The sequence below is a fragment of the Oncorhynchus masou genome, chromosome 30 (assembly GCF_036934945.1).
Source record: "Oncorhynchus masou masou isolate Uvic2021 chromosome 30, UVic_Omas_1.1, whole genome shotgun sequence".
Lineage (NCBI taxonomy): Eukaryota > Metazoa > Chordata > Actinopteri > Salmoniformes > Salmonidae > Oncorhynchus > Oncorhynchus masou.
The window spans coordinates 9,949,466-9,968,548 of record NC_088241.1 but is presented as its reverse complement, the minus strand read 5'-3'; the positions used below and the strand labels follow the sequence as shown (position 1 = coordinate 9,968,548).

The following is a 19,083-nucleotide window of genomic DNA, read 5'->3' as shown; positions in this document are numbered from 1 at the left end:
GAGGTATCAGACAGCAGCGGTGAGAGAGACACTGAGGTATCAGACAGCAGCAGTGAGAGAGGCACTGAGGTATCAGACAGCAGCAGTGAGAGAGGCACTGAGGTATCAGACAGCAGCAGTGAGAGAGGCACTGAGGTATCAGACAGCAGCAGTGAGAGAGGCACTGAGGTATCAGACAGCAGCGGTGAGAGAGACACTGAGGTATCAGACAGCAGCAGTGAGAGAGACACTGAGGTATCAGACAGCAGCGATGAGAGAGGCACTGAGGTATCAGACAGCAGTGGTGAGAGAGGCACTGAGGTATCAGACAGCAGCAGTGAGAGAGACACTGAGGTTTCAGACAGCAGCGGTGAGAGAGGCACTGAGGTGTCAGGCAGCAGCGGTGAGAGAGGCACTGAGGTATCAGACAGCAGAGGTGAGAGAGACACTGAGGTATCAGACAGCAGCGGTGAGAGAGGCACTGAGGTATCAGACAGCAGCAGTGAGAGAGGCACTGAGGTATCAGACAGCAGCGGTGAGAGAGGCACTGAGGTATCAGACAGCAGCGGTGAGAGAGACACTGAGGTATCAGACAGCAGCAGTGAGAGAGGCACTGAGGTATCAGACAGCAGCAGTGAGAGAGGCACTGAGGTATCAGACAGCAGAGGTGAGAGAGACACTGAGGTATCAGACAGCAGCGGTGAGAGAGGCACTGAGGTATCAGACAGCAGCGGTGAGAGAGACACTGAGGTATCAGACAGCAGCAGTGAGAGAGGCACTGAGGTATCAGACAGCAGCAGTGAGAGAGGCACTGAGGTATCAGACAGCAGCAGTGAGAGAGGCACTGAGGTATCAGACAGCAGCGGTGAGAGAGGCACTGAGGTATCAGACAGCAGCGGTGAGAGAGACACTGAGGTATCAGGCAGCAGCAGGGAGAGAGGCACTGAGGTATCAGACAGCAGCAGTGAGAGAGGCACTGAGGTATCAGACAGCAGCGGTGAGAGAGACACTGAGGTATCAGACAGCAGAGGTGAGAGAGACACTGAGGTATCAGACAGCAGCAGGGAGAGAGGCACTGAGGTATCAGACAGCAGCAGTGAGAGAGACACTGAGGTATCAGACAGCAGTGGTGAGAGAGACACTGAGGTATCAGACAGCAGCAGTGAGAGAGACACAGAGGTTTCAGACAGCAGCGGTGAGAGAGGCACTGAGGTATCAGGCAGCAGCGGTGAGAGAGGCACTGAGGTATCAGGCAGCAGCAGGGAGAGAGGCACTGAGGTATCAGACAGCAGCGGTGAGAGAGACACTGAGGTATCAGACAGCAGCAGTGAGAGAGGCACTGAGGTATCAGACAGCAGCGGTGAGAGAGGCACTGAGGTATCAGACAGCAGAGGTGAGAGAGACACTGAGGTATCAGACAGCAGCGGTGAGAGAGGCACTGAGGTATCAGACAGCAGCGGTGAGAGAGACACTGAGGTATCAGACAGCAGCAGTGAGAGAGGCACTGAGGTATCAGACAGCAGCAGTGAGAGAGGCACTGAGGTATCAGACAGCAGCAGTGAGAGAGGCACTGAGGTATCAGACAGCAGCAGTGAGAGAGGCACTGAGGTATCAGACAGCAGCGGTGAGAGAGACACTGAGGTATCAGACAGCAGCAGTGAGAGAGACACTGAGGTATCAGACAGCAGCGATGAGAGAGGCACTGAGGTATCAGACAGCAGCACTGAGTATCAGACAGCAGCACTGAGAGAGTAGGTTTCAGAGCGGTGAGAGAGGCACTGAGGTGTCAGGCAGCAGCGGTGAGAGAGGCACTGAGGTATCAGACAGCAGCAGTGAGAGAGACACTGAGGTTTCAGACAGCAGCGGTGAGAGAGACACTGAGATATCATATAGCAGCAGTGAGAGAGACACTGAGGTATCAGATAGCAGCAGTGAGAGAGGCACTGAGGTATCAGACAGCAGCGGTGAGAGAGGCACTGAGGTATCAGACAGCAGCGGTGAGAGAGACACTGAGGTATCAGGCAGCAGCAGGCACTGAGGTATCAGACAGCAGCAGTGAGAGAGGCACTGAGGTATCAGACAGCAGCGGTGAGAGAGACACTGAGGTATCAGACAGCAGCGGTGAGAGAGACACTGAGGTATCAGACAGCAGCAGTGAGAGAGGCACTGAGGTATCAGGCAGCAGCAGTGAGAGAGACACAGGTATCAGACAGCAGTGGTGAGAGAGACACTGAGGTATCAGACAGCAGCAGTGAGAGAGACACAGAGGTTTCAGACAGCAGCGGTGAGAGAGGCACTGAGGTATCAGGCAGCAGCGGTGAGAGAGGCACTGAGGTATCAGGCAGCAGCAGTGAGAGAGGCACTGAGGTATCAGACAGCAGCGGTGAGAGAGACACTGAGGTATCAGACAGCAGCAGTGAGAGAGGCACTGAGGTATCAGACAGCAGCGGTGAGAGAGGCACTGAGGTATCAGACAGCAAAGGTGAGAGAGACACTGAGGTATCAGACAGCAGCGGTGAGAGAGGCACTGAGGTATCAGACAGCAGCGGTGAGAGAGACACTGAGGTATCAGACAGCAGCAGTGAGAGAGGCACTGAGGTATCAGACAGCAGCAGTGAGAGAGGCACTGAGGTATCAGACAGCAGCAGTGAGAGAGGCACTGAGGTATCAGACAGCAGCAGTGAGAGGCACTGAGGTATCAGACAGCAGCGGTGAGAGAGACACTGAGGTATCAGACAGCAGCAGTGAGAGAGACACTGAGGTATCAGACAGCAGCGATGAGAGAGGCACTGAGGTATCAGACAGCAGTGGTGAGAGAGGCACTGAGGTATCAGACAGCAGCAGTGAGAGAGACACTGAGGTTTCAGACAGCAGCGGTGAGAGAGGCACTGAGGTGTCAGGCAGCAGCGGTGAGAGAGGCACTGAGGTATCAGACAGCAGCAGTGAGAGAGACACTGAGGTTTCAGACAGCAGCGGTGAGAGAGACACTGAGATATCATATAGCAGCAGTGAGAGAGACACTGAGGTATCAGATAGCAGCAGTGAGAGAGGCACTGAGGTATCAGGCAGCAGCAGGGAGAGAGGCACTGAGGTATCAGACAGCAGCGGTGAGAGAGACACTGAGGTATCAGACAGCAGCGGTGAGAGAGACACTGAGGCATCAGACAGCAGAGGTGAGAGAGACACTGAGGTATCAGACAGCAGCGGTGAGAGAGACACTGAGGTATCAGACAGCAGAGGTGAGAGAGACACTGAGGTATCAGACAGCAGCGGTGAGAGAGACACTGAGGTATCAGGCAGCAGCAGGGAGAGAGGCACTGAGGTATCAGACAGCAGCAGGGAGAGAGACACTGAGGTATCAGACAGCAGCGGTGAGAGAGGCACTGAGGTATCAGACAGCAGCAGTGAGAGAGACACTGAGGTATCAGACAGCAGCGGTGAGAGAGACACTGAGGTATCAGACAGCAGCGGTGAGAGAGACACTGAGGTATCAGACAGCAGCAGTGAGAGAGACACTGAGGTATCAGACAGCAGCGGTGAGAGAGACACTGAGGTATCAGACAGCAGCGGTGAGAGAGACACTGAGGTATCAGACAGCAGAGGTGAGAGAGACACTGAGGTATCAGACAGCAGCGGTGAGAGAGACACTGAGGTATCAGACAGCAGCGGTGAGAGAGACACTGAGGTATCAGACAGCAGCAGTGAGAGAGACACTGAGGTATCAGGCAGCAGCGGTGAGAGAGGCACTGAGGTATCAGACAGCAGAGGTGAGAGAGACACTGAGGTATCAGACAGCAGCGGTGAGAGAGACACTGAGGTATCAGACAGCAGCAGGGAGAGAGGCACTGAGGTATCAGACAGCAGAGGTGAGAGAAGCACTGGGGTATCAGACAGCAGAGATGAGAGAGGCGCTGAGGTATCAGACAGCAAAGGTGAGAGAAGCACTGGGGTTTCAGACAGCAGCGGTGAGAGAGGCGCTGATTGAGGTGATGAATCAAACCAAAAACCCTGTAATAAAGATTGAGGCCCAGGCCTTGTCAGAGGAGGTGGGATCATACCTCTTCAGGGAGCCATACAAGCTTGAACTGCCACTGTGATTCAGTGTGAGAAGAAGTAAATGCAGGCCCCCTACCTCTTCCACATTGACCACGGTGGTGTTGAGTTCCCTGAAGCCCAACCACCAGCGGATGTGTACAGGCGGGTTACTGGAGGAGGTGTAACAGCACAGGGTCACCTCCTCTCCCTCTTTCGCCTCGAACAACCCCAGCACCATCACCTTCTCTGGCTCAACTGACACACACACACACACACACACACACACACACACACACACACACACACACACACACACACACACACACACACACACACACACACACACACACAGTAAATTCAGTCAATAAAGTGCTCTGTGTCAGGATCAATATTTTATAGAAAGGATGGAAAGACTGGATTTGAAAGTAAAGGAAGAAGTAAAGAAACCATTTCCAATCTATCAACATCACTTTATGAAGTCTTGTCCTCTCCTGAGGTTTTCCATCCATTTCAAACCCATACTAGTTACCAAAGCCTGTCTATATTCAGCTATACCAGGAGGGATCTTTTATTGTTATTATTATTATTTTTGTAACCCCTTCACCACCCCCCTCTTCGAGGACAAATATCTTGGCTTTTTTTTTACAGCTTTTATGCTACATATTCATGCATTTTACCTATACATTTTACATACACATTTTACATATACATTTTACTTATACATTTGACATACATGGTACTGTTATATATAACAACAATACATTACCAATCAAACTCTTTAATCCCAACCCTCAGCCACTTTCAGCCCATCCCACCTATCACCATAGACCACCCTTTCAGCCCATCCCACCTATCACCAAAGACCACCCTTTCAGACCATCCCACCTATCACCATAGACCACCCTTTCAGCCCATCCCACCTATCACCATAGACCACCCTTTCAGCCCATCCCACCGATCACCATAGACCACCCTTTCAGCCCATCCCACCTATCACCATAGACCACCCTTTCAGCCCATCCCACCTATCACCATAGACCACCCTTTCAGCCCATCCCACCTATCACCATAGACCACACTTTCAGCCCATCCCACCGATCACCATAGACCACCCTTTCAGCCCATCCCACCTATCACCATAGACCACCCTTTCAGCCCATCCCACCTATCACCATAGACCACCCTCTCAGCCCATCCCACCTATCACCATAGACCGCCCTCTCAGCCCATCCCACCTATCACCATAGACCACCCTCTCAGCCCATCCCACCGATCACCATAGACCACTCTCTCAGCCCATCCCACCGATCACCATAGACCACCCTCTCAGCCCATCCCACCTACCACCATAGACCGCCCTCTCAGCCCATCCCACCTACCACCATAGACCGCCCTCTCAGTCCATCCCACCTACCACCATAGACCACCCTCTCAGCCCATCCCACCTATCACCATAGACCACCCTCTCAGCCCATCCCATCTATCACCATAGACCACCCTCTCAGCCCATCCCACCTACCACCATAGACCACCCTCTCAGCCCATCCCATCTACCACCATAGTCAGCCCATCCCACCTACCACCATAGACCACCCTCTCAGCCCATCCCATCTACCACCATAGACCACCCTCTCAGCCCATCCCACCTACCACCATAGACCACCCTCTCAGCCCATCCCATCTACCACCATAGACCACCCTCTCAGCCCATCCCACCTACCACCATAGACCACCCTCTCAGCCCATCCCACCTACCACCATAGACCACCCTCTCAGCCCATCCCACCTACCACCATAGACCACCCTCTCAGCCCATCCCACCTATCACCATAGACCGCCCTCGTTTGGTTTCCATGTGCCATATGTTTTTCAATTGTGCTGTGATGTTTTGCAACATGTTTTAATCTTTCTAATCGTATATTATCCACAGATTGTGAGCTAAAGATGAAAACCTTTCCTATGAGTATTATTATAGTATTTATTGACTGGCTATGCCCAACACTGCTATTTGTATGGTTGATTGTATGTGTGGTTGATTTTTAACCATTCCTCAACCTGTGACCAGAGACAAGCTGCATAGGGGCAATGCTAGAATAAGTGTCTCGCAACAAAATCTACAGAGCTGAGACTGTTGTATGGCCCATATATATAGCATTTTGTTGGTGGCAAGAGTTTTATATAATAACTTACATTGAAAAACTCTAGGTGTTGAGTTATGAATAGTTTTTCGTACCAGTTCATAAACCACACGCCATGGAATTGGTACATTGAAAATCTCATCCCACTTATTTTGCAACCTGTATGGTGCAGCTGTCAACATGTTTGTCCTCAGATGAAACTGGTATATTGTTCTATTTATGCCAATTCCTTTCAGCCAATTTGTATCTTTAATATATGGCAGGCAAACACATTCCCTACCTTCTCCCTTTTCCACTTGCCTCCTCTATTTTTTGTGGAAGTGCTGCAATCAGTTGGTTGTAAATTTGTTTTGAGCAGATATTCCCATATATTTTTGATAACTACATATTTGACATAACTCCTCCATTTCTATTCATAATAGCAGTGATAAATATAACACAATTTCAAAACATTTTTTTCGATAATAAATCGTTTTTTTTTTTACTAATGAATATATTTGATCTTAACCATAACATTTGTTGTAATATTTGTTCTATCTTTTCTGGAGTATAAAACTGAAATTGTAACCAGCTTTGTATGGCTTGTTTAATAAGGGCAATACTTTAAACAAAATTACATTTTCAATTAGTTGGAAATGAGAAGTTGTAATCTGTATGAAGACAAAAAAATGCTATTTATGAGCAAAGAATGAGCTTTTCTTAATAATCTACTGGAGAACCATTTTGGGTTTAAGTATAACTTATATGTGAGTGAAGCTTTTAGTGAGAGGTTTAAAGCTTTAATATGTAATAATTTTAGCCCCAAAACTCATACTCATTATATAAATAGGCACGTTTAATTTTAATGTTTAATTTTGTTAATTTTGTATTTTTTTTCTCATATGATTTTAAAAATGAATCATCTGGAGTAGGCAATGCCACTAGTAAGTAAGTAAACTGTGATAGGACCAAATAGTTCATCAATGTATTTTTCCATAAATAGACAACTATTTACCTCTCCATGGTTCCAAAATCTTATCTATTTTTGCTAACTTTCTATTGAAATTAATTGAAATTCATTTTTAGATGTGAATACCAAGTATGTCTACTTCACCATCCGCCCATTTTATTGGTAAACTACAAGGTAGTGTAAACACTGTATTTTTTGACAATCCAATACATAATATGATACACCTGTTATAATTAGGTTTTAATTCAGAGAGGCAGAAAAGTGATCAAGATCTTCAATGAGACAGAGATCAGAGATCCCGAGATCCAGATTGCGGACTTAAGAAAAAACTAGAGTCACCAGCGTACATTGACACTTGTGTTTTTAACCCCTGAATTTCTAACCCCATGATGTTCTTGTTGGATCTAATTTTTAACATTTCAATTACCATAATAAATAGATATGGAGATAGCGGACAGCCTTGTTTTACCCCTATTAAAAGCTCAATACTTTCTGAGAAGTAACCATCGTTTACTATTTTACATCTGGGGTTGCTGTACATCACTTTACCCCATTGTAGAGATTCACCAAAATTAAAATATTCCAGACATTTATATATAAATTCTAATCATACTTTATCAAACTCCTTTTCAAAGGAGGGAACTTTACTGGCACAGAGGAAGTGCAACTGAGCAGTAATCCCTGAGGGGCTGCAGTAAGACAGGCTAATGACTGAGCAGGTAGACATGAATGCATCATATCATGTACGTTATACACGGGACACAGGCAGACATGAGGGCTACACTCATAGACAGACAGTGTGTTAGGTTACACACATGCCTTAGGGCGATGCTGGCATATCCCTAACACACCAGTTCTTCTCTCTGCCCTCCAGCTCAAGACAAAACTAAAAGGAGAGAGAGAGAGCAATAGAAAGAGAGATACATTGATAAAGGGTCTGCAACTCATTTCCGACGTGTATGAGGCGTGAATAGGAATAGCTAGGAGGTAACATGGCTTTAGACCATTAACTGACGCATCAAGATAGCGAGTGATGGCGTGAAGGAATAGTCGGTGTGATGCGAAGGAACCTTCATTCTCTGTTTGTTTTCCAGTTGTGGTATTTGAGAAATCTCCTGTGCAGTGAAGTGAAGATGCATCATTTATTACCTGGCCTTATTATCACCACAGAAAGTGCCAGCTTTATTGCCTTTGGATTGTGCATTGAAGCGATTCAGTTAAATTAGCTCACTGTAAAGCTGGGATTCAAATGAGTTTCTGTGTGAAATATGGGCCCGGGTCATAATTGCCATTAGTTTCATTAATGATATTGATATTAGAGTTTGTGTTAATGCAGAATTAGTTTCAGTATCGGAGCTAGGACTAATGTTAATGTCATTGTGATTGGGATGAATGCTATTGAAAATACCTTTAATGATTGGGTTTACAAACATTTGAATAAACACAAACATGCCATTGCTTTTGTGTGTCTGTGTGTGTGTTCTAGCATTCAAGTGCATGTATCTCTTAGCAGTCGGGGACTCACAGAGGACAGTGATCTTGCGGCTGTTGGACAGAGGGACAGGGGTCACCTGGTTGACGCTCTCACAGCACAGCTCGGCCTGGTTGTCCTGTGGTTTAACCTGCAGGGTCAAGTAGCTGATGGCCCGTCGCAACTCCGTGTCCACCTCCCAGCTGGTGGAAATCACCTCCCCATTCTGATCCACAGGACAGAACTATGAGTTAGTAACAAGCAGAGGACAGGACAGGGCTAGGAGTTAGTAACAAGCAGAGGACAGGACAGTAACTAGCAGAGGACAGACAGGGCTAGGAGTTAGTACAGAGGACAGGACAGGGCTAGGAGTTAGAGCAGAGACAGGACAGGGCTAGGAGGCTAGGAGTTGGTAACTAGCAGAGGACAGGACAGGGCTAGGAGTTAGTAACAAGCAGAGGACAGGACAGGGCTAGGAGTTAGTAACAAGCAAGCAGAGGACAGGACAGGGCTAGGAGTTAGTAACAAGTGGAGGACAGGACAGGGCTAGGAGTTAGTAACAAGCAGAGGACAGGACAGGGCTAGGAGTTAGTAACAAGTGGAGGACAGGACAGGGCTAGGAGTTAGTAACAAGCAGAGGACAGGACAGGGCTAGGAGTTAGTAACAAGCAGAGGACAGGACAGGGCTAGGAGTTAGTAACAAGCAGAGGACAGGACAGGGCTAGGAGTTAGTAACAAGCAGAGGACAGGACAGGGCTAGGAGTTAGTAACAAGCAGAGGACAGGACAGGGCTAGGAGTTAGTAACTAGCAGAGGACAGGACAGGGCTAGGAGTTAGTAACAAGCAGAGGACAGGACAGGGCTAGGAGTTAGTAACAAGCGGAGGACAGGACAGGGCTAGGAGTTAGTAACAAGCAGAGGACAGGACAGGGCTAGGAGTTAGTAACAAGCAGAGGACAAGACAGGGCTATGGGTTATTCACTAACATAATAGGTGACTAACTGGTTGCAGCAGGAAGGGATTAAGTTCTGAAAGAAAGAGTACAGAAGTAGAATATGGAGAATACACCAAAAACGACTGATTATAAGCTTTAGCTGAGTGTAGTCTCTGTACCTTGGTCCAGTGTAGGGTGGCCAATGGGTTCCCTCCCTGGGACACACAAAACAGCTTCAATGTGGTCCCCCTCTTCACCAGGCCTTCTCTGTCCAGGCCCTGGATTACTGGATTCTGGGGTGGGACTGATGTTGAGAGGGAAAGAGAGAGATGAAATAACATCTTGGGAAAGAACGACAGAAAGTGAAGAGAGAGGAAGAGAGGGAGCAATAGAAAGAGAGAGGGAGAGAGATGAATCACCAGAAACAGAGAAGATGACAGAAAGAGAGGATAGAGGGTGAGAAATATGCACTGGGATGAGCGGACACTTGGCTTTATGAGCAAGGGAGCATCTTCTCTATTTGTTGAGACAGGGCCAATAAATTGGCAACATTTACCCTGACTGCAGAGTAAGGGCTCTAGCTCTGATGAAAGCATTAAGTATTAAGGGAGCAGCCAGCTAGATCGACTCCATAAAGCAAAATAACAGATGTTTAAACAGTAATAAAGCAACGTTTGGAAATATGAATAAATTACATCCTTCCTGAATAAAATATACAGTGTAAAATAAATTAAGGGAGGGCCAGCCTTTGTTATTGCTGCAATGAGTTTGGGAGCGCAGGCAGCGCAGGCAGCTGTATGTGGACCCTGGGCCGGCATGACAAATTGCTACCTCACTAACAATCTGGCTGGCTGAAAATGGACACGGTGCTCCAGGCTTTGATGGGCTGGCTTGCTGAGTAAGGACTACTGTTGCGGTGGTCGACGGGTTCTGCAACATTAGCACTTACTGTGGAGGGATGTTGTTTAATACAGAGTGGAGAGAGAGAGAGAGAGAGAGAGAGAGAGAGAGAGAGAGAGAGAGAGAGAGAGACGGAGAGAGAGAGAGAGAGAGAGAGAGAGAGTGAGAGAGAGAGATGGACAGAGAGACAGTCAGAGAGAGAGACAGACAACGAAATAGAAAGAAAGAAAGAAAGAGGGAGGGAGAGGGAGTGAGAAAGAAAGAAAGAAAGAAAGAGGGAGTGAGAGAGAGGAGGTGTGGAAGCATTTCCAGTTCTGGGCGGTGGTTGAAGTGTTTGAGATAGAATAGGACAGCGTCTAATGCAGAGGGAGATAGATAGAGACAGTATTTCATATGGACGGCTGTGGATAATATGGCGGAGGTGGAAGGAAAGGAAGAGTAGAATGGGAATGTTCCCCATTGAGTGTCTTCAGTAACAGTAGCATTTAATCAGCAGCTGATTTAGACCTGGGACAGAACCAGGTGGGTGGACTCCAGATCAATCAATTACTGAAATGGATCTACAAAAGATTGAGGAACAACTAAAACTAGAAAACAATAGGCTGGGTTGCCATATTGTTTCAAAGATATAGTGTTTGTCCAAACAAGACAAAGGGTAAACAAGGAAACGATCCTTTGAGATGTAAAATCACCTACCCCTATTATGTTGTGTACTGTATGTTCTACACTGTAGGAGATGTTATGGTCTCACAGTCCTGACAATTATATTTAGCATCAGTAGAGTTTAGAATTTGGGCTTGAGTTTCATTCCCAGGCTCCTCTGATCAGTATTATCAGAGTGTAATAGTTAGGCTTGAGTTGGAGTTTGGATTGCACTGATGCCAGAGGAATTGACAGAGTTGAGTGGGTTGAATGTGACAGCAGTAGAGACGTTGATGATTTCATGTCGACCTCTAACACTCTTAGAGCCGACTCTTTTCTCTGGATACATCAATGATGTCGCTCTCACTGCTGGTGATCCTCTGAACCACCCCTAAGCAGACGACACCATTCTGTATACTTCTGGCCCTTCTTTGGACACTGTGTAAACTAACCTCCAGACGAGCTTCAATGCCATACAACTTTCCTTCCGTGGCCTCCAACTGCTTTTAAATGCAAGTAAAACTAAATGCATGCTCTTCAACCGATCACTGCCTGCACCTGCCCGCCTGTCCAGCATCACAACTCTGGACTGTTCTGACTTAGAATTTGTGGACAATTACAAATACCTAGGTGTCTGGTTAGACTGTAAACTCTCCTTCCAGACTCACATTAACCATTTCCAAAATTAAATTAAGCATCTCCAAAATTAAATCTAGAATTGGCTTCCTATTTCGCAACAAAGCATCCTTCACTCATGCTGCCAAACATACCTTCGTAAAACTGACTATCTTACCGATCCTTGACTTCGGCAATGTCATTTATAAAATAGCCTCTAACGCTCTTCTTAGCAAATTGGATGCAGTCTACCACAGTGCCATCCGTTTCATCAACAAAGCCCCATTTTTTTATTTTTTTTATTTCACCTTTATTTAACCAGGTAGGCTAGTTGAGAACAAGTTCTCATTTACAACTGTGACCTGGCCAAGATAAAGCATAGCAGTGTGAACAGACAACACAGAGTTACACATGGAGTAAACAATTAACAAGTCAATAATACAGTAGAAAAAAAAAAGAAAAAAAGGGAGTCTATATACAATGTGTGCAAAAGGCATGAGGAGGTAGGCGAATAATTACAATATTGCAGATTAACACTGGATTGATAAATGATCATGTACAGGTAGAGATATTGGTGTGCAGAAGAGCAGAAAAGTAAATAAATAAAAACTGTGGGGATGAGGTAGGTGAAAATGGGTGGGCTATTTACCAATAGATTATGTACAGCTGCAGCGATCGGTTAGCTGCTCAGATAGCTGATGTTTGAAGTTGGTGAGGGAGATAAAGGTCTCCAACTTCAGCGATTTTTGCAATTCGTTCCAGTCACAGGCAGCAGAGTACTGGAACGAAAGGCGGCCGAATGAGGTGTTGGCTTTGGGGATGATCAGTGAGATACACCTGCTGGAGCGCATGCTATGGATGGGTGTTGCCATCGTGACCAGTGAACTGAGATAAGGCGGAGCTTTACCTAGCATGGCCTTGTAGACGACCTGGAGCCAGTGGGTCTGGCGACGAATATGTAGCGAGGGCCAGCCGACTAGAGCATACAAGTCGCAGTGGTGGGTAGTATAAGGTGCTTTAGTGACAAAACGGATGGCACTGTGATAAACTGCATCCAGTTTGCTGAGAAGAGTGTTGGAAGCAATTTTGTAGATGACATCGCCGAAGTCGAGGATCGGTAGGATAGTCAGTTTTACTAGGGTAAGCTTGGCAGCGTGAGTGAAGGAGGCTTTGTTACGGAATAGAAAGCCGACTCTTGATTTGATTTTCGATTGGAGATGTTTGATATGGGTCTGGAAGGAGAGTTTGCAGTCTAGCCAGACACCTAGGTACTTATAGGTGTCCACATATTCAAGGTCGGAACCATCCAGTGTGGTGATGCTAGTCGGGCATGCGGGTGCAGGCAGCGATTGGTTGAAAAGCATGCATTTGGTTTTACTAGCGTTTAAGAGCAGTTGGAGGCCACGGAAGGAGTGTTGTATGGCATTGAAGCTCGTTTGGAGGTTAGATAGCACAGTGTCCAATGACGGGCCGAAAGTATATAGAATGGTGTCGTCTGCGTAGAGGTGGATCAGGGAATCGCCCGCAGCAAGAGCAACATCATTGATATATACAGAGAAGAGAGTCAGCCCGAGAATTGAACCCTGTGGCACCCCCATAGAGACTGCCAGAGGACCGGACAGCATGCCCTCCGATTTGACACACTGAACTCGGTCTGCAAAGTAATTGGTGAACCAGGCAAGGCAGTCATCCGAAAAACCGAGGCTACTGAGTCTGCCGATAAGAATATGGTGATTGACAGAGTCGAAAGCCTTGGCAAGGTCGATGAAGACGGCTGCACAGTACTGTCTTTTATCGATGGCGGTTATGATGTCGTTTAGTACCTTGAGTGTGGCTGAGGTGCACCCGTGACCGGCTCGGAAACCAGATTGCATAGCGGAGAAGGTGCGGTGGGATTCGAGATGGTCAGTGACCTGTTTGTTGACTTGGCTTTCGAAGACCTTAGATAGGCAAGGCAGAATGGATATAGGTCTGTAACAGTTTGGGTCCAGGGTGTCTCCCCCTTTGAAGAGGGGGATGACTGCGGCAGCTTTCCAGTCCTTGGGGATCTCAGACGATATGAAAGAGAGGTTGAACAGGCTGGTAATAGGGGTTGCGACAATGGCGGCGGATAGTTTCAGAAATAGAGGGCCCATATACTACCCACCACGGGATCCTGTATGCTCTCGTTGGCTGGCCTTCGCTTCATATTCGTTGCCAAACCCACTGGCTCCAGGTCATCTATAAGTCTTTGCTAGGTAAAGCACCGCCTTATCTCAGCTCAATGGTCACCATAGCAGCACCCACCCGTAACACGCTCTCTAACAGGTATATTTCACTGGTCACCCCCAAAGCCTATTCCTGCTTTGGCTGCCTTTCCTTCCAGTTCTCTCCTGCCAATGACTTGAACGAACTGCAAAAATCACTGAAGCTGGAAATTCATATCTCCCTCACTAACTTTAAGCATCAGCTGTCAGAGCAGCTCACATATCACTGTACCTGTACATACAGTAACCCATCTGTAAATAGCCCATCCAACTACCTCATCCCCATATTGTTATTTATTTATTTTTGCTCATTTGCACCCCAGTATCTCAACTTGCACATTCATCCTCTGCACATCTATCACTCCAGTGCTTAATTGCTAAATTGTAATTACTTCACCACTACCTCCCTAATCTTACCTCATTTACACACTTTTTTCTATTGTGTTATTGATTATACGTTTGTTTATTCCATGTATAACTCTGTGTTGTTGTTTGTGTCAGACTGCTTTGCTTTATCTTGGCCAGGTAAATGAGAACCTGTTCTCAACTAGCCTACCTGATTAAATAAAGGTGAAAAAGAATAATAATAAAACAGTCCAGGCTCAGCATTGGGATTGAGTCCCCAGTAGGTGTGAGTTCTCCCGTGGTTGAAAGTCTCCCCTCGGAGTGGTTGCTCAGTGTGAGGATGTTTGCCCCAAAGCCAGCCCGGGGTCGGGGTCCACACGTGGCTGGAGAAGGGAATAAGGACAGGTAAAGGTGTCTGTGAGTCTATGAGGTAAGGAACAACACACACTCACAGTATACATTCATCACCAAGCTGGTCTCCAGGGCCCTAGGGAGAGCCGGGTTCTTCGCACGACACACCAGCTCCCTCCCGTTGTCCGAACTGCTTAAATACATGAACCTGCAGGGGTGGGGAGTGTGTGTGTGTGTGTGTGTGTGTGTGTGTGTGTGTGTGTGTGTGTGTGTGTGTGTGTGTGTGTGTGTGTGTGTGTGTGTGTGTGTGTGTGTGTGTGTGTGTGTGTGTGTGTGTGCCATGGAGGGGTGTGTGTGTGTGCAATGGAGGGGTGTGTGTGTGTGCGATGGAGGGGTGGGTGAGGAGCGTGGGGGAGAGCGGGTCATGGGGAAGGAAGAATTGGATGGAAGAGAAGAATAGATGATGGATAACATTAAAGATCATGGCTTAACATAGGACACATCACCCCTTAACACTCTAATTGAGCCCTTGAGACCCCATAAGAACAGACAGATTCATACAATCTCGGGTCTGGATATCAAGAGCATTATAACCCCGCTAAACATCATAACAATGTGGGCATTATACCTCCAGACATATGACAAACCCAAAGTCCACCATGTTATCTAGATTCATCTCCAGACTTAAAAGCTCCTATACAAAATATAGTTGCTATTTATAACCACTATCTACACATAAAGGATTTAGTTGGAGACCAGGCTATTCTGTGTTAGAGCTGAATTATCTCCTTAATACCTTCTACATCGTGTTTTTGCAGATGACAAGGGGTTATTATCTTTGGAGCTGGATTAGACTCATCTGCAGCACTGGTGAATGTATGTATGTACCACCAGGTGAATCAGATAGGATTGCATCTGTCTAGCAACTGAAAGGTAATTCTGTGTCTATGACAAAAGCTCATTTGATTTGACACAAGGCACCGAGTGACAGTTTACAGTCGGCACCAATTCATTACACTGTACTGTAGTTCTGTGGGAATGCAGAAGTGCTTCAATTAGGGATAAAACACACACACACACACACACACACACACACACACACACACACACACACACACACACACACACACACACACACACACACACACACACACACACACACACACACACACACACACACGAGACAGAGAACAGGAACACATACTCTTTTGTAGCGTGTGTGTTCTGGAGCTTGTCCTCAGAGCCAGACATAGGGAAAGACTCTACACCTGTCAGCTCAACTCCATCTGAGAGAGAAAGAGGAGGGGGAGGAGGAAGGAGAGTGTGTGTTAGAGACAACAAGGCAAGGGTGTTTGTTTTTTCCCCACCCTTTTTGCAAAGATACTTTGTGAAGAGTTGGGGGTTTCAGACGTTTTGGAAGATGGGCAGGGACGTATCTGTCCTGACGTTAGGGGGAAGCTTGTTCCACCATTGGGGTGCCAGGACAGAGAAGAGCTTTGCCTGGGATGAGTAGAAGCAGGCACCTTGTAGGGGTGGGAGGAACAAAAGACCAGAGGTGGCAGAGTGCCAGGGTTGGGGTGTAGGGTGTTTGACGAGAGCTGATAATCAGAATAGGGGATGTGCTCTACAAAAATGAACGAATGGCAGGGAACAAGCACGATTGCGCATTAGATTGCCTAGTTAAATAAAGGTAAAACATTTATTGGAAAATATGACGCCTTCTCAGTATGGATGATAAGTATTACGATATTTGTTGCTTACTGCATATTTTTTACTAACCCGTAAATTCTAACTAGTATGTAGTATTATTAGTACACAGTATATTGTTTTAGTAAGTAGTAGGCAAGACAGATTTCACACACGGCCATAGTTTTAAAATGTCATTGTAAAAACAGGGCGTTGAGTTATTGTGTACTACAATTATAGTGTAGGTTGAAACATGTCTTTGCAAACATGTTTTTCCTTCAACTCAGTACTGATTCACATTTAACGTCTCTGCTATTCCTAATGGAAAAACATGTATGTACATAAGATGCATTATTGAATTGGTGTGCAGTGGGTTGATACCGTACTTGGTGACCTACCTTTAAACAGAGTGATCACTGCCTCTGGTTTGGCGTCTGGAGCGATGCATGTGACAGTGTAGCTTTTCCCTGCTACCCATGGCTCTGTGGTCTCCAGCTCAAAGTAAGGTTTAGAGGGAGGAACTGAGGGGGGAACAGAGGACTGGTGTCTATAACAGTGGTTCTGGGTCGTCGTAAGAGATATACAGTACAGACTAGGTCTTGACCAGAATTGGTGATTCTGTTCACAGATCACAGAAAAATGTGATTTTGGTCATTAATGCATTAAAAACATTTGAGACCCTTAGATGTTGAAGAAAGACAGTTGTACCAAGCCAATAAGACAGGTTCTGTTATATTGCTGGATAATCAGTGGGTCCATATCATTAGTGTGGTGTACAGTAGATAAGACTGGGATGTGCATACAGAGATGGGTTGGTGATGAAACGAGACAGATGATAATCTGTGTTAGCGCCAAACAGTTCTCCTCTCAGATCACCCCCCAGCTGAATACGTGCTTACACAGCAGATCAAAGCACTTCCCACTCTCTTCCCCACTCTCTTCCCCACTCTCTTTCATTTCTTTTGGACCATGCAGGAATTCAGAGAAAGAAAACTTTGTTGAAGAGAGTGGAAGTTATTTGGACGGGAATTCAGAGGGAAAATGTCACCAGATGTAATAATCAACAAACAGGCTTCAGCACAACTGTCATTTACTCTGGACACATGATCATCTACTCCACAACAAACTGTCACAGAATAGGGTAAAGGAGTAGGAACATGGAAAGAGGAGAGGAAAGAGATCTTTAAACTGTTATTTGACCAAGCAAATGCAAGCTTTCTGTGAATGGGTGAGAGCCAGCATAACACACAAGAAAAAAGGTCACTGCTACTTTTCAACAGATATCAACTTACAGCATGGTTTAGTGAGAAGAGAGAGAGAGAGAGAGAGAGAGAGAGAGAGAGAGAGAGAGAGACAAAGAAAGAGAAAGACAAAGAAAGAAAGAAAGAAAGAAAGAAAGAAAGAAAGAAAGAAAGAAAGAAAGAAAGAAAGAAAGAAAGAAAGAAAGAGAGAATGGAAGAGTAGAGGAAGAAAGAGAGACAAACAAGCAGCTATTGTTTGTTTATCATGCGAGTCATCCAGGGGAAGAGCTATATGTTTCATCAAGGGGTAATTCTGTCATCCGCTGCTGAATGCTGACATAAATCCAATGGTTATGGCTGGATAAACAGTCAGCCAGATAGTTTCCCTCCTCTCCTCCAAATCTGGGTAATTTACCTAGTGCCACTGGGAGGAGCTGTTGCTGTGTGCAGTAAAGTAGTCCTATTGGCTCCAGCCCTGCTATTGAGACAGATGAGAACTGGCTGCAGCTTCAAACTGATTTCTTGGAAGCAATTGGATCTGTGTGGACTATGATGGGTTACCCTGAGCACTGCAGAGGTGAGCACTGAAATAATGAGATGCATTTGTTTGTGTGTTTTTCCCCCTCCCTCACCAGTCTCCACTCCCCGGGATGATGGGCCGATGACTGGGCCATGTGTCTATTGACAGGCTCCTGCACGCTCAATCTACTCAAACCCACATGATTCACACGGCTGCATCACTTGTTGTGCTCCAGAAGAGTCTCGCCACCTAACATATCTCCTAAAATAAGAATGATGATGTTCGCAAACGAGCTGGGCAGGTATGTCATTTCTTCTCTCTTGCTTCCTCTCTCTCTCACTCTCATGCTCGCTTCCTCTTCCTATCTCACACTTACTCCATCATCCCCTATTCCCCTTCCCCTTCCCCAGCCCTAGCCAACCCCCTTCCTCCCTCTCTCTCTTTCTCTATCACTGCGGTTTAATCTGCAGAGGGAGGTGCAGTATGGTGGAGGGTGTGCTGTAGCTTGTGTTGGGAATGAGAGCCCCGTATCCACCACAGCCACTCAGGTGGACCATGTGACCCCAATGAGCCCCACCTGAGTTCCCCCCTACTACCTCCCAAAACACACACACACACACACACACACACACACACACACACACACACACACACACACACACACACACACACACACACACACACACACACATGCATTTTCATATGTGCACAAACATGCACAGTCATGCATAAACACACAAACTCATGTGCACACACACACACACACCCACTCTCAACATAGACAAACATGCAGACATGCTGCTGCCAGGAAGGCGAGAGACAACGAGACGCAAAATTCCATTCATTAGACAAATACAGACGGATGGATGGATGGAAAGGCAGATAAGAAGCAGATTAGCCAGACACACAGCGATAAGCACACACACACACACACACACACACACACACACACACACACACACACACACACACACACACACACACACACACACACACACACACACACACACACACACACACACACACACACAC

At 46.6% G+C, this 19,083-nt stretch overlaps 1 protein-coding gene across 2 annotated transcripts in view; it reads right to left on the bottom strand.

The window, feature by feature from the left end:
* Nucleotides 1–19,083, bottom strand: part of nphs1 (NPHS1 adhesion molecule, nephrin) — a 69,446-nt gene that overhangs the window by 33,196 nt on the left and 17,167 nt on the right. For both annotated transcript variants that reach the window (XM_064949793.1, XM_064949794.1), the window contains exons 5-10: nt 16,689–16,811; nt 15,809–15,890; nt 14,706–14,812; nt 9,685–9,809; nt 8,627–8,798; nt 4,112–4,269 (exon numbers count right to left, since the gene is read on the bottom strand). In XM_064949793.1, the coding sequence (XP_064805865.1) occupies nt 4,112–4,269; nt 8,627–8,798; nt 9,685–9,809; nt 14,706–14,812; nt 15,809–15,890; nt 16,689–16,811 (767 nt within the window). The remainder of the gene's footprint in view (nt 1–4,111; nt 4,270–8,626; nt 8,799–9,684; nt 9,810–14,705; nt 14,813–15,808; nt 15,891–16,688; nt 16,812–19,083) is intronic.